The sequence below is a fragment of the Symphalangus syndactylus genome, chromosome 9 (genome assembly GCF_028878055.3).
Source record: "Symphalangus syndactylus isolate Jambi chromosome 9, NHGRI_mSymSyn1-v2.1_pri, whole genome shotgun sequence".
Taxonomy (NCBI): domain Eukaryota; kingdom Metazoa; phylum Chordata; class Mammalia; order Primates; family Hylobatidae; genus Symphalangus; species Symphalangus syndactylus.
Window position 1 is genome coordinate 54725619 of NC_072431.2, and position 15141 is coordinate 54740759.

Here is a 15141-nt window from a genome sequence, read left to right on the forward strand (position 1 = left end):
CCTGGCCTGGGCAGGGCTGGCCCGATGCTGAGGACCAGGGCGGCTCCCACTCTCAGTACCATAGCATCCGTGGTCAAGGGGCCAAGCCCACCTGGGGTCATCCAGCTGCCCCTCACCCCTAAGGGCTCCCAGACACCCCCCAGACCCTCAGGCTCCCCCGACGCCCTCACCTGAGCAGCTTCTCCTGATCCCGGTCCAGCCGCGCCCCGAGTAGCCGCTCCTCCCGGTGTCTGGCCCGGTCGTCCACACAGTCCTCATCTGCTCGGCCGTGCCCTGCAGGGGGCCATGCGGAAGTGAGCCCCCAGCCAGCACCGAGCCTACCCCAGACCCACTGGCCCCACTGCCCTCACCCCTCCCTAGGCCCCTCAGAGCCCCGACCGTCCTGCACAGCCATCCGTGCAGTGCCTTCACCCCAACACCTTTCCTTATGATGCACCAACCTCCCCCAAACCCCAATCGGGGTTCCTCAGGGCCAGGAATCATCCATCCCATCTGTCACCCCCATCCAAAAGGCCTGTCTATGTCCCCTAGACAGACAACTGTGGCGATAATTAGACCAATGGCCATGGCTATTATAAGAAAATGTCACAAAGCCTGTCACATAACAATGAAACGTGAGGCCGGGTGCACTTGCTAATGCTACTTTATTATTATTATTATTATTATTATTTTGTTTTTGAGACGGAGTCTCGCTCTGTCTCCCAGGCTGGAGTGCAGTGGTACAATCTCGGCTCACTGCAAGCTCCGCCTCCCAGGTTCACATCATTCTCCTGCCTCAGCCTCCCGAGTAGCTGGAACTACAGGCGCCCGCCACCACGCCCGGCTAGTTTTTTGTATTTTTAGTAGAGACGGGGTTTCACCGTGTTAGTCAGGATGGTCTCGATCTCCTGACCTCGTGATCCACCCGCCTCGGCCTCCCAGAGTGCTGGGATTACAGGCGTGAGTCACCGCACCCAGCCACTAATGCTATTTTAATGACGGGAAGGCAGATTCTGAGCTGGGGGTTTGGTGAGGACAGGGCAGAGTCCAAATGGAGAAAAAAAAACACAACCCAAAAACTAGCCAGACCTGGGTCACATGAAGCCAGACTGTGGTCCCAACCATGCAGGCCTGTGTGTCCCAAGACAGTTTAAATACACATGGCTAGCCAGGCGAGGTGGGTCACACCTGTAATCCCAGCACTTTGGGAGGCCAAGGTTGTGCAGCTCACCTGAGGTCAGGAGTTCGAGACCAGCCTGGCCAACATGGCGAAACCCCGTCTCTACTAAAAAAAACACAAAAATTAGCCTGGCATGGTGGTGCACGCCTGTGATCCCAGCTACTCAGGGGGCTGAGGCAGGAGAATCATCTGAACCTAGGAGGCAGAGGTTGCAGTGGGCCGAGATTCCACCACTGCACTCCAGCCTGGAAAACAGACAGAATGAAACTCCATCTCAAAAAAAAAAAAAAAAAATACAAAAATTAGGCAGGCATGGTGGTATGCACCGGTAGTCCCAGCTACTCAGGAGGCTGAGGTGGGAGGATCGCTGCGCCGGGGAGGTCGAGGCTGCAGTGATTCCCTATCCTGATTGCACCACTGCACTCCAGCCTGGGTGACAGAGTGAGACCCAGACTCTAAAGAAAAAAAAATCAAGATAGAAAAGTAAACCCAAAGAACAATATCCACTTGGGTGGAGGGGGTAGCCTTGGCCCCCAGAGTGGGAGATGCTACCAGGCTCACCCATCCCTGTCCCTCCCCATAACCAGCCCCTGAGTCCCAGGCCTGGCATATGGATGGTCACAGAGGAGAGGGGACAGGGAGTGGTGGAGTGGCAGGAGCCCCGTCTGTCCCTCTCAGTCCCTCCTCATCCCTGCCACCCTGCCCTGGCCCCTCTGAGTGTTTAACACCATGAGTCAGAGATGGGACACACCGGACAGGTGAGGGCACGGGAATGGGAGGAAGCTGAGCACCACCACGGCAGAGGCCACCAGGTGTGCAGCTCGAAAACCTGCCCGTCAGCTCCCGGGTGCCATTCGCACAGGCTGAGGCATGGCTGATACTCCCCTCCGGGCCAGCCTTCCCAGGGCTTCCAGGAAGAGGGGTGGGCTGGGAGCTAGATCCTCCTACACAGCGCTACTGTGGGCAGACCCCAGCCATCGGCCACCCCCAAGAGCCCAGTCCAGCACCGCCAGCAGCAATGTCAGGGGCTCAGCCCCCAGCCCAGAGACACTATCCTTCTGCTGGAGACAAGGTCCCCACCCAGCTGCCCTAGCTGGGGTCTACAGCGGCCCCACAGCCATGACCCTAATGGGTGAGGAACCTCGGAATCAAGCTTCTCCTCTCATCTCTCCCTTCCCACACCCCCAAATACCAGGAGCTCCTAATGAGCAGCGCCCCAGACCCGGCAGAATGGCTCACGCCTGTAATCCCAGCACTCTGGGAGGCCGAGATGGGAGGATCACTGGAGCCCAGGAGTTTGAGACCAACCTGGGCAACACAGTGAGTCCCCATCTCTACAAAAACATAAAAAATTAGCCAGGCATAGTGTCATGCCCCTGTGGTCCCAGCTACCTAGGAGGCTGAGGCAAGAGGATGGCCTGAGCCCGGGACGTGGAGACTGCAGTGAGCTGTGATTACACCACGATACTCCAGCCTAGGCCACACAGCATCTCCCTTTCCCTGCAGGAAGATGAGAACCTGCTAGTCCCAGAAGCAGAAGAGAAGAACCCAGAGAGGGGCACAGCCATGCCGGCCCAGACGCCTGCAGGACCGAGGGTATGGAGGGACAGCCGGGCAGCCCGGCACGGGGAGCGGCATGTCGACAAGGGCGGCTGGCCATGGGCCTCCAGGGCTACCTGGACCTCCAACATCAATGTAGCTCCTGTATCAAAGCAGAACCTGAGCCTACCAGGCACCCCTCAGTCAGGACTGCACGGGGCCCTGCCCGGCTGAACAGACAGCTCCATGAGGTCTCTGTTCATGAGGAGGCTCAAGCTTCCTTCTCCCAGGGGAAACAGCCATCCCAGCTTACAGAATCCCAGAGGCTCAGCCACCTGAGGGGGCCACCCTCACGCACCCTGGGTCCTCCTGGAGTTTGGGACAAGCTTTGAGCACAGGGCTCTCCTGGTGCCCCCAGAAGAGGCGGGCACTTAGAGTGCAGCCTGGGCTCGACCCCAAGCCCTCTGTCCCCCCGACTGTCCCGGCTGTCACTGCAAATGGTCTCAGGGGCTTCCCATCCCGGGTGCCACCTGCCACAGAAGCCAGTCTGCTGGCCAGCCCCATCTCAGAGCACCTGCCACCCTCAGGCCCTCAAGGGCCACGGCCCCAGGTTGCTCCCTGCAAATGTGGTTGTCCTCTGAAAAGAGATAGTGAGCCCTCTGTCCCCTACCCCTGCGCGTGGCTGGGCCCCTGCTCTACCCTCCTCACTCTATGGCCCTCCATCCGCTCTAATCCTGGTCCCATCTGTCACCCCACAGGGCCAAGTGGGGACCTGGCCAGCCTCTCGAGGGTGCCCCACCCTCTCTGCACATGTCACACTTGTCGCCTTCCCCACCTCTGGGCCACACACACACCATTCCCGCCACCTGGACCTCCACCATCAGAGCTCAGCTTCAAGTGCCACTTCCTCCAGGAAGCCCTCCCTGATCACCTCTGCTCCATCCCATTCTCTTGATTATACACAGCTATTCTGCTTATTGATCGTTCACTGTCTGTGTCCTCGAGGCTGCAGTGAGCCACGACTGCACCACTGAACTCCAATCTGGGTGACAGAGACCCTGTTTCCAAAAAACGAAAAAGAGAGAAAGAAAGAAAAGAAGGGAAAGACTGAAAGAAAGAAAAGTAAACTCAGGTCAGGTGCAGTGGCTCACACCTGTAATCCCAGTACTTTGGGAGGCCAAGGTGGGCAGACCACCCAAGGTCAGGAGTTCAAGACCAGCGTGGCTAACATGGTGAAACCCCGTCTCCACTAAGAATACAAAAATTAGCTGGGCGTGGTGGCAGGTGCCTGTAATCCCAGCTACTCAGGAGGCTGAGGCAGGAGAATCGCTTGAACCTGAGAGGCGGAGATTGCAGTGAACGGAGATCACGTCACTGCCCTCCAGCCTAGACAACAGGGTGAGACTCCATCTCATAAATAAATAAGTAAATAAAATAATAATAATAATAATAAAATAAAGTGGATAAATAAACAAAGGCTGTCCCTGTGCCCAGCAGGGCCCCAGGCCACTTTGCACATATGAACTCATTCAATCACCATCAACCCAGGAGGCAGATCCCAGCCCTCATCCCTATCTTCCAGATGAGGAAACTGAGGCACAGGGAGATAAAGAAACATGCCCAAGTCACAAGAACTAACATGGAAGCGTCATGGCTGGGATCAGCATCCAAGTCGGCCCTGCTGACCACCAACATACACGGCCCCACACAGGGAGTGCCACAGGGCCCTCTCCAGCCACATCACTGCCACCCCTCATCTGCAGGCCGCCTGGAGGCCCAGCCCCACCCCAGGGCCCATGGTGGAGTGAGGGTGTCCTGCAGCAAAAGCTCCCGAGTCTGCGGCGCTAACGACTCCACTCACAGGTCACGCGCCCCACGTCGCAGCCATTAGTAGCCCAAGACTCACGCAGAGGCCCTGTTCCCATGGCAACCCCTTCCTGGCCTCTCTCTGAGCAGTTCCACACAGGGTTGCTCTCCAGGGGTACGGGGAAGTGGATGGTGGGGGGGGATGGGGGCGTGACTGGATAGAGGCCCCAGCAGGCTTGTCACCAACACCATGGCGTACACCCAGCTCTGCACCCCCAGCCGCCCCCTGTGATGCTGGAGGTGAGGACATCCCCACAGCCCCTCTCTCCCAGAACTGGCCCCACCCTAGAGGTGATGGGCCAGTGAAGAGGTAGGAGACAAAGCTCAGCTCAGGGCTCCCCACTCAGCCTTGCCTCATCCCTGCAGGCCTCAGTCTTCCCATCTCTGAACAGGGAGAGTAACAGCCCCTCCTCTGCACAAGTCCATGCCCTCACAGGAGACCTCATGGCACTGTCTGTTCATCCGGGCTGCTGGCTCAATGGCAACGATTGCTTTCTTTTTTTTTTTTTTTTTTTTTTTGGTCAGGATCTGACTCTGCCACCCAGGTTGGAGCTCAGTGGTGCGATCTCACTGCGGCCTCGACCTGCTAGGCTCAAGTGATCCTCCCCTGCTTCAGCCTCCCAGTAGCTGGGACTACAGGTGCCACACCACTATGCTCGGATGATTTATTTTTATTTTTTTTGTAGAGTCGGGGTTTCACTATGTTGCCCAGGCTAGTCTCCCAACTCCTGAGCTCAAGCCATCTGCCCACCTTGGCCTCCCAAAGAGCTGGGATTACAGGCATGAGCCGCCGCATCTGGCAAGGATGCCCCTTATCGTTCTTGGCTTCTCGGGCATGGGGGCTCTGACTGCGTGGGGCTCACAAATGTAGGTAATGCCTGTCCTTCACCCATCTCAAGGTCCAAGGCCCCAAGTCCAGACCTAGATCCTATGTGAGAACAGGAGGACTCAGGGCTTCCCTGCACAGGCAGGCGCATTCTAAGACCCTAAGGCCTGAATATGAGCAGACGAGAGGCGTTTATAACATACCTACTACGTGCCCATCAGCCTACCCAGCATCAAGCAGATGAGCTGCCCCCAGAGCCCAGAGGGCTCGAGGCTCTTGTTCAAGGTTACGTAGCTACAAAGGGCAGAGCCTGGACTTAAACCCACTGACAGAGGCAGAGGGCTCGCTCCAAAAAGCAAGAGACTGGGGCGAGACCCCAGGAGACCGGGGTGACAACCTGACTCCTCAGCGGGGGAACTGCCCAGACACAGGCATCCCAGGGCGTCTTTCTCCTTCCTCCTTTCAAAGTTGCTCAGCACTCAGGCTGGACTGCCCAGAAACAAATGACCAGTTCTTATGGGGTTTTTTTTTAAGGAGAGAAAGAATCCAGCCACCTACTTTTCGGTTCTTTTAGAGACGGGGTCTCACTCTGTTGCCCAGACTGGAGTGCAGTGGTGCAATCACAGTTCAATGCAGCCTTGACCTCCCGGGCTCAAACCATCCTCCCACTTCAGCCTCTTGAGTAGCTGGGACTACGGGCACACCAGCACACCCCGATGATTTTTTTTTTATTTTTTTATTTTTTGAGATGGAGTTTTGCTCTGTTGCCCAGGCTGGAGTGCAATGGCACAATCTCAGCTCACTACAACCTCCTCCTCCCGGGTTCAAGCCATTCTCCTGCCTCAGCCTCTCAAGTAGCTGGGATTACAGGTATGTGCCACCACGCTTGGCTAATTTTCTATTTTTAGTTAGTAGAGACGGGGTTTTACCACATTAACCAGGCTGATCTCAAACTCCTGACCTCGGGTGATCCACCTGCCTGGGTCTCCCAAAGTGCTGGGATTACAGGCGTGAGCCACCATGCCCGGCCCCCAACCAGTCATCTACTTTTCAAACATCAGCACCAACAGAGAAGGGCAGCTTCGGATAAATCCCCAAATATCTCATCCCAAACCTCTGGCACACCCTCCCTCCCTCCCTCACATTCACATGTCCCCCTCCCCCACACATACACACTCACAGCCTCTTGGGCACAGACAGGTACTCTGGGATCTCAGATGGACTCCAGTGACCGTGAGCCCCAACAAAGGTGCCATCCCATGTGACAGGAGGATCCTTCCAGAGAAAGGCTCAAAGAGATCTCCTGCCTCCCAGGGGGCCACAGCCCCAAACCTCTGAGCAGGAGACCTTTTCCATCGCCAAGCTGGCCACCACCAATCCAAGGGCTGTTGGCCCCTCCCTCCTTCTGTCCCAGAATAAGGCAGGCTCTCATGCAAAGCCTCAGAGTCAGAGTGTAGCGGGGCTTCCCTGGCTCCCAGGAGCTCCGCACAGAGCAGGGTGTTCATTCAGTCGGTCAACAAACACTCACTGAGCATCACTCACCCTGAGCCAGCCCGGCTGGATGAAGAGAATTCCAAGACAAGCCTGACAGAGCCCCACCTCCCAACTCAAAATCCAAAGACTTCAGGGCCATCCCCGGAAGGCAGGAGCATCTGGAGCTCGGCCAGAGACAGGCCCAGTCCAAGGCAGCTCCACAGGGAGGTGAAGGCACAGAAGATGGGGAGACGTGGCCGTGCAGGAAGTGGGAGGGCGCTGCAGGCGAGAGGTCCAGCACCACATACCCAGGACCGGCTGGGGCAGGCATCAGGGTGGTGGGAAAGTGACACAGCTGGCTGGGTGCGGTGGCTCATGCCTGTAATCCCAGCACTTCAGGAGGCCAAGTTGGGCAGATCACTTGAGATCAGGAGTTCGAGAGCAGCCTGAACAACACAGTGAAACGCCATCTCTACTAAAAAAAATACAAAATTAGCTGGGCATAGTGGCGGGCGCTTGTGACCCCAGCTACTCGGGAGGCTGAGGCAGGAGAATCACTTGAACCCAGGAGGCGGAGGTTGCAGTGAGCCAAGATCATGCCATCGCACTTCAGCCTGGGCAACAGAGCAAAACTCTGTCTCAAAAAAAAAGAAAAAAGAAAAACAAAAAGCCAGATGCGGTACCTGTAATCCCAGCACTTTGGGAGGCTGAAGCGGGTGGATCACTTGAGGTCAGAGTTTCAGACCAGCCTGGCCAATATGGTGAAACCCTGTCTCTACTAAAAAATACAAAAATTAGCCGGGCGTGATGGCGCGCGCCTGTAGTCCCAGCTACTCGGGAGGCTGAGGCAGGAGAATCGCTTGAACCCAGGACGCAGAGGTTGCAGTGAGCTAAGATTGTGCCACTGCACTCCAGCCTGGGTGACAGAGCGAGACTCTATCTCAAAAAAAAAAAAAAAAAAAAAAGTGACACAGGTAGGAGATTCAGCCAGAGAGGCCCAGACCCCCATCCTCAGAGTAGAGGGTTGGGTGGACTCTGGGAGGGGAACACAGAGGGGCATCTACAGGGTCCTCTGCAGCCATGGTGTACACAAACATTGGGGAGGTGGGGCTGCTGTGACGAGGGTGGCCTGTGCCCTACTGGGCTGTCTCGGAAAAGAAGGTTGAGACAGTGGAAGTAGGAGGTGGCGGTGACGGGACCCAGCCATGCCACTCGCCATGGACCAAGGCCCAAGCCCAGGTAGGCTTGGAAGGCCAGGCCGGGGAAGGATGGAGCCCCAGAAGATGGGCACCCAAGATGCCTATGCAGCCTGCAGGGAAGGGAGCCCTGTGGGTGCCACAAACAAGGACCCAGACCACGGGACAGGTGTGAGCTCCCAGCAGGTGAGCATGGGACATAGGCTGGGGGCTGGGAGCTGGGGGCAGAGGCTGACTGTCGAGAAGTCCCACGAGCTAGGAACAGCCGGAAGTCGCTTCCCTGGCCCTTACCCCAGCCTGCGACCCCACACCACGCAGGCTAAACACGGACTCAGTCCCGAACCGGGCAGGTGGGACTATTGGCTCAACAGTGGGCTGCCTTCTGGACAGACCAAGTCAGGAGTTCCAACAAACACACCTCAGATGTGAACTCCCCCAAATCCCAGGAGGAACCCCAACAGCAAACTAGACAAGGGACACAGGAAATTCAACAGCCAGCCAGGCTCTGCAGAAATGCTCAGAACTTACAGAAATGCACCATCCTCCCCTACTGAAATTATCAACCTTCTTATTTTTTTAACTTTAATTTTATTTTTTCCTGAGACAGGGTTTCATTCTGCCACCCAGGCCTGCCTGGCTCCAACAGTTTTAAACAAAAAAAAAAAAAAAACAGAGTTGTGGCCAGGCACAGTGGCGCAACCCTGTAAACCCAGCACTTTGGGAGGCCAGAGCAGCAACACTTGAGGCCAGCAGTTCGAGACCAGCCTGGGCAACACAGTTAGACCCCATCTCTACAAAAAAATGAAAAAACTGGCTGGGCCCGGTGGCTCGCATCTGTAATCTCAGTACTTTGGGAGGCCAAGGCAGGCGGATCATCTGAGGTCAGGAGTTTGAGACCAGCCTGGCCAACATGGCGAAACCCCATCTCTACTAAAAATACAAAAATTAGCCAGGCGTGGTGATGCATGCCTGTAATCCCAGCTACTGGGGAGACTGAGGCAGAATCGCTTGAACCCAGGAGGCAGAGGTTGCAGTGAGCCAAGATGGCACCACTGTACTCCAGTGTGGGCAAAATGCAAAACTCTGTCTCCAAAAGAAAAAAGAAAAAGAAAAAATTAGTCGGGCGTGGTGGCGCATACCTGTGGTCCCAGCTACTTGGAAGGCTGAGGTGGGAGGATCACTTGAGCCCAGGAGGTCAAGGCTACAGTAAGCTATGATTGCAACACTGCACTCCAGCCTGGGTGACAGAGCAAGACCCTATCTCTAAAACAAAATAATAATTTATAAGCTAAAAAATAAATAAAACAGGCCGGGCGCAGTGGCTCATGCCTGTAATCCCAGCACTTTGGGAGGCTAAGGCAGGTAGATCACCTGAGGTCAGGAGTTCGAGACCAGCCTGACCAACTTGGAGAAACCCTGTCTCTACTAAAAATACAAAATTAGCCGAATATGGTGGCGCATGTCTGTAATCCCAGCTACTCTGGAGGCTGGGCCAGGAGAATCACTTGAACTTGGGAGGCGGAAGTTGCCGTGAGCTCAGATCGTGCCATTAGACTCCAGCCTGGGCAACAAGAGCGAAACTCAGTTTCAAAAATAAATAAATAAAACAATTCTAAAGCATCCAAAATATAACAGAGACTCATAAACCACTTACAGGCACGTAAACTCTCTACCTACCTAAAACGTCACTCAAGTACTGAGCATCAAGACCGTGAGGATGTTGGAACCCCAGTTTCTGTCTGTTCCTCAAACACTAATTCACTCATCCATCAAACACCTACTACATGACAGAGTCCAGGCTGGCTAGGTACCGAGGACACTGGAATAGGTAAGGAACAGTTAGGTGCCTTGATGACTTCAAATTGAAGGTTTGATATTTGTCTACTCTCAAGACCATCTATTCTCCGGAAATGACTAAAAATATCACGAAGGTGCAATGCACACAAAGACTGAAAGCAACGTTCTGAACACAAAACATCGGAGAAGGAACAAACTAAAACGCTCACCAAGGGAGTAGGAAACTGAACCATGGTACATGCTCTCAACAGAACATTCAAGGCCATTAAAAGAATGATACTTATAAAGACTTAGCAATAGCAAAGGGAAAGGGCCTACACTGTAATATACGGGAAACGGCACAGAGCCCCAAGATCCTACCCGCACCAGCGGCTCTGCAGGTAGAAGCATATTGCACAGTAAAATGAATTCAGGAGAAGACTCAGAAGGACTCAGGTATTGGGAAAACATAATGGTCCTTTTTCTTTGTTCTCTTTTTCTGCGTTTTACACATTTTTCTGCGTGTACAATGGAAAAAGCAATAAACTTCCAAGAGCGGCCACAGCCCACAAATGAGAGAAAGGACAAACGGTGCTTGGAAGGCAGGGAGAGGTGACGGTGTGCCAGGGAAGGTGGGAAGGGAGACAGGGAGAAATGGAATGTCGGGGTGATATAGAACAAGGAAAGGAAGGGGCTGGGGTAGAACCCAGGACCTACCTTTGACGTTACTCAGCGACAGAGAGCGTTCCTGGTCTGCTAGCCCAGGCCCCAGCCGGCCACTGCCGCCACTGTCCTTCTGCCGGGCCACAGCCACTGCAATGCCCACAGGCGGGTGTCGCACTTCTGCCTCACCCTGGGCACCAGAGCCCTCGCGCCCGAAAGCCTTGGCGCTCTCAGGCCTCTCGGGGTCCCGCTTCAGCTGCCGGCCGCCGCCCGCTGCAGGGCCTCCGGAGTGTGGGAGTCGGGCCTGGGCTCGGGAGGCACCCGCAGAGGTGGGCGCAGGCTCGGGTTTCATGGTGCCCAAACCTCCAAAGGGGCTCTTCTTGCCACAGCCACCAGGGCGCACGGCCACGGCCTCCCGGGCAAAGCTGCCACTGTACTTTATAAGGCTCTGCATGGCCGAGGCCTCTCCAGGCCCGTGGGCTGCAGAGTGCATGTCAGCGACGGGCCGGCCGCAGGTGGCCGCTGAGCGGGGCAGCACAGCCCCAGGGTCCAGGTAGGCCTTCTTGGAGGAGGAGGCAGCGACCACGGCGGCCTCCTCTTCGGCGCGGCTGTGGTGGTGCTGCGCGGCCAGCACGGCCATCTGCGTGGTGGCGAAGTTGCCCAGCTCGAAGGGTTTCCATTTATGGTCAGGGCCGGTGGGCGGGGGGCGCCCGGGCTCCAGGCCGAAGAGCTTGGCGGCCTGTTGGGCTGCAGGACCGGCTGGGCCGCGGGGCGCACGCTCGCAGGGCCTCGGGTCCGCCTCGGGCTTGAGCAGCTCCTTGGCAGGCAAGTAGGCGCGGGGGTCCGGGGAGGCGCGTGCGGCCCGCACCGTGGGGGCATCTGCGGGGGGCGGCCGCTTGAGAGAGCGGATGACTGAGTTCTTCTCGCGCAGGCCCTCAGGCCGGTCCAGAGGTCGCGGGGAGCCGGGGGGCGCCTGCAGGACCCCTGGCCTCCCAGCCTCGCGCTCGCGGGCCCGGGCATCGCGCGCCTGGGACGCGATCTGGATGGGCCCCGGGCGTTCGTCGAAGGCCTCCACGGAAGGCACGAAGGTGGGCGCCACCACGCGGTGCTCGCGGCCCTGCTCGCGGAAGACGGTGTAGACGCCAGCGGGGGTGGCCGCGGGGAGTGTGGGAGGCCCCTTGGGGGGCGCGGACGGCGGGGGCAGCGGTGAGGGGCAGGGGCGTGGCCCGGGCAGCAGGGTCTCCGTGCGCCGCAGCAGCCGCGCGCCCTCGTCCTGCCGGGCAGCCTCCTTGGCGCCCCCGCGCCCCGCTTCGGCCACCAGCGCGGGCAGCCCCGCGTCCCCGGCGCCGCCGTTGCACATGGTCAGTACCGACGGCTGCAGCGCCGCATTCTTGGTCTTGGACTCAGCCAGGAAGGGCGACAGGCGCTCAGCCAGGCGCGGGGGCCCCCGGTCCTGGCGGCCCTCGGCGCGCGCCTCCTGGGTCAGGTCCACCACGCCCCGTGGCCCCGAGGCCTCCTCGCCCCTGGCGCGCGGGTCCTTCTTGCCGAACAGCAGAGGCGGCTCAGCGCCGCGGCCCGCCCGCTCCTTGGCTGGACCGTCCCGCGACGACGAGCCTTTGGCCGGGGCGCCCGAGGAGTGGCCGCCGCCAGGGGTCCGGGCCGAGGGTGCGTGAGAGTGCAGGGAGCCCGGAGCCCCCGCGGTGGGCAGGTAGAAACCGTCTACGGAGAAGGGAACAGCAGGCAGTGAGCGAGCGTCACCTCCCACCCCTGCCTGGGCGGAGGGGGACCCCTGAGAGGGGGCTGGACCAACCCATGCCTTCCCCAGTGTTTTGGTTTTTATTTTTTGAGACAGAGTCTCGCTCTTGTCGCCCAGGCTGGAGTACAGTGGCCCAAGAGCAACCTTCACCTCCTGGTTTCAAGCGATTCTCCTGCCTCAGCCTCCCGAGTAGGTGGGATTACAGGCGCACCCCACCACGCACCACGCACCACGCACGGCTAATTACTGTATTTTTAATACAGGTGGGTTTCACCATGTTCATCAGGCTAGTCTCGAACTCTTGACCTCAGGTGATCCACCTGCCTCGGCCTCCCAAAGTGCTGGGCTTACAGGCGTGAGCCGCACTTGGCCCAGTGTTTTTTCTTGGAAATTAAACTGTTTTGGTGCAGGGAGCCCCCAGGTTTCACACCAAGGCAAGGCATCCCCCCAGAGCAAGAAGAAATGGGTGTCCCAGCCCTGGAGAGCGCGGGCTCTGGAAATACCTAGAACCAAGTTTAAATCTACCCTTCCCGAGCCTGTTTCCTCATCTGTAAAAGGAGAGACCAGGGGTTGTGTTCAGAGCTGCCCAAAAGGCCTAGCAAGGCCCCTAGGAGGAGAGTGTGACCAGAAGGCACCCAGGGCTGTGGGTGGGCCCAAGGAGCCTGTGGGGGTCTTAGGGACTCAGGTCTCAAAAAAGCATCTTAGGCCACAATGGCTCACATCTGTAATCCCAGCACTTTGGGAAGCCGAGGTAGGAGGATTGCTTGAGGCCAGGAGTTTGAAACCATCCTGGGCAACACAGCAAGACTCCACCTCTACAAAAAGTTAAAAAGTCAGCTGGGTGTGGTGGGGTGCATCTGCAGTCTCAGCTACTTGGGGGGCTGAGTCAGCAGCATCATTTGGGAGTTTGAGGCTGCAGTGACCTATGATCGTACCACTGCACTCCAGCCTGGGCAACACAGTGAGACCCTGTCTCAAAAAAAAAAAAAAAAGCCAGCATCCTGGACAGAGCTGGGGGCTACCTGGAGGCTGCCAAAGGCCCCAGTAGCCTCTCAGAAGGCCCCTGTGCCACCCGCCACCCCAGACTCCACAGTCTTACCTCCTCCTGGCCCCTGACCTTTCTGGGTATCGAAAATGCTGGGCTGACCCAGCTGGCTGAGGAGCGGGCTCCCACTGCTGGGGGGCTCCAGGTGGTTCAGGTGGAGGTAGGATGGGTATAGGCCGCTGGGCAGGTGGGAGAAGCCTGTAACAGAGAAAAGAGAAAAGCTGGGCCGGGCCAATATGTGCTGCCCACGAGGAGCTTCCTTCCAGCTCCTGGAAATAAACTATTTTGGCAGCCGACCACTGGTGCAGGGCGCCTCGAGGTTTAACAGCAGTTCCTCAGGGCAATGCATTCCCCTGCTCCCCAACCCTGGGTCTCTCTCCAGGCCCAGACAGCCCTCACGGGGGATTGGGGTCTCCAGTACCCCCAGAAAGAGGATCAGAATGGATCCAACTAGCAGGGCCTGATAACAGCCTACCAAACACGACCAAGAGCTTTGCCACTGTCATCCTCATTTAAATCTCAAAAACAACCTATAAGGAAGGGACTTAATGTCCTCACTTTAAAGACGAGAAAACTCAGACCAGGCCACTTGCCCAAGACAATACAGCAGAGCTGCCTGGCTTTGGACCGAGGCCATCGAACCCTGCAGCCAGGACTCTTAACCTCAGCCTAACACAGGCCCTTTCTCTGCTGTGTGACCCCAAGCTGGTCACTTGCCTTCTCTGAACCTCAGTGGACCCAGCATCTTCAGCTGCTGGGTCTCCCAGGCAGGAGCTGCCAGGAAGGAATTCCTCCCACCAAGGATCCTCCCTGCCTCCCCAAAGCTCCCCCCCGCACCAGCAATGCCCAGCACCAGCATCAGGACCTGCTGACTTCAACTATTCAGAATTTTTTTTTTTTTTTTTTTTTTTTTTGAGACAGAGTCTTACTCTGTGGCCCAGGCTGGAGTGCAGTGGCAGGATCTCGGTTCACTGCAACCTCCGCCTCCTGAGTTCAAGAGATCCTCCTGCCACAGCCTCCCGAGGAGCTGGGATCACAGGCGCCTGCTACCACACCCGGCTTATTTTTGTATTTTTAGTAGAGATGGGGTTTCACCATGTTGATCAGGCTGGTCTCAAACTCCTGACCTCAAGTGATCCACCCACCTCAGCCTCCCAAAGTGCTGGGATTACAGGTGTGAGCCACCACATCCGGCTCAGAATTTTTTGAAAATAAAAATAAACAGAATTGGGGCCTTGCAGGACAAAGAAGGAAGGGGTAGCCATGGAGAGAGGAGCAGTCACCTAAGACAGCACACAGAGGCCAGGCATAGTGGCTCGCACCTTTCATCCCAGCGCTCTGGGAGGCTGATGGGGGAGGATTGCTTGAGCCCAGGAGTTTGAGACCAGCCTGGGAAACATAGTGAGACCCCATCACTATTAAAAAAAAAAAAAAAAAAAAAAAAAAATTTTAATAGTTTTTTTTTTGTTTGTTTGTTTTTTATAAAGGGCACACAGAATGGCAGCCCTAAGAGGCAGGCAGGTGCTAGGATGTTGGGTAAGGGTCCTGATTCTCTGCCTGAGCCCAGAGTCCTATGGGATCCCAGGCCTGTTAGAGATCTTTCAGGGACTCAGGTATCCCATACCCAGCTGCCCCTGCTGAGGCCAGGGATACAGGACCTGTCCCTGGCCCACTGGTCCAATGTCTTCTCTCCAGCACTGCCTTGTCAATCATGCCACGGACAACACCCACAAACAAAAGGGCTACCCGATACCTGTTCTCTCATCCAATCATTCAAACTGCACTCTCAGCCGGTGCAGTCGCTCATGCCTATAATCCCAGCACTTTGGGAGGCCGAGTTGG

General features: G+C 56.9%; 1 protein-coding gene across 7 annotated transcripts in view; it reads right to left on the reverse strand.

The window, feature by feature from the left end:
* The window catches only part of TNRC18 (trinucleotide repeat containing 18), a 118145-nt gene that overhangs the window by 72846 nt on the left and 30158 nt on the right, over positions 1–15141 (reverse strand). For all 7 annotated transcript variants that reach the window (XM_055292241.2, XM_055292238.2, XM_055292239.2 and 4 more), the window contains 3 exons: positions 13354–13497; positions 10553–12217; positions 171–273 (listed from right to left, as the gene is read on the reverse strand). In XM_055292241.2, the coding sequence (XP_055148216.1) occupies positions 171–273; positions 10553–12217; positions 13354–13497 (1912 nt within the window). The remainder of the gene's footprint in view (positions 1–170; positions 274–10552; positions 12218–13353; positions 13498–15141) is intronic.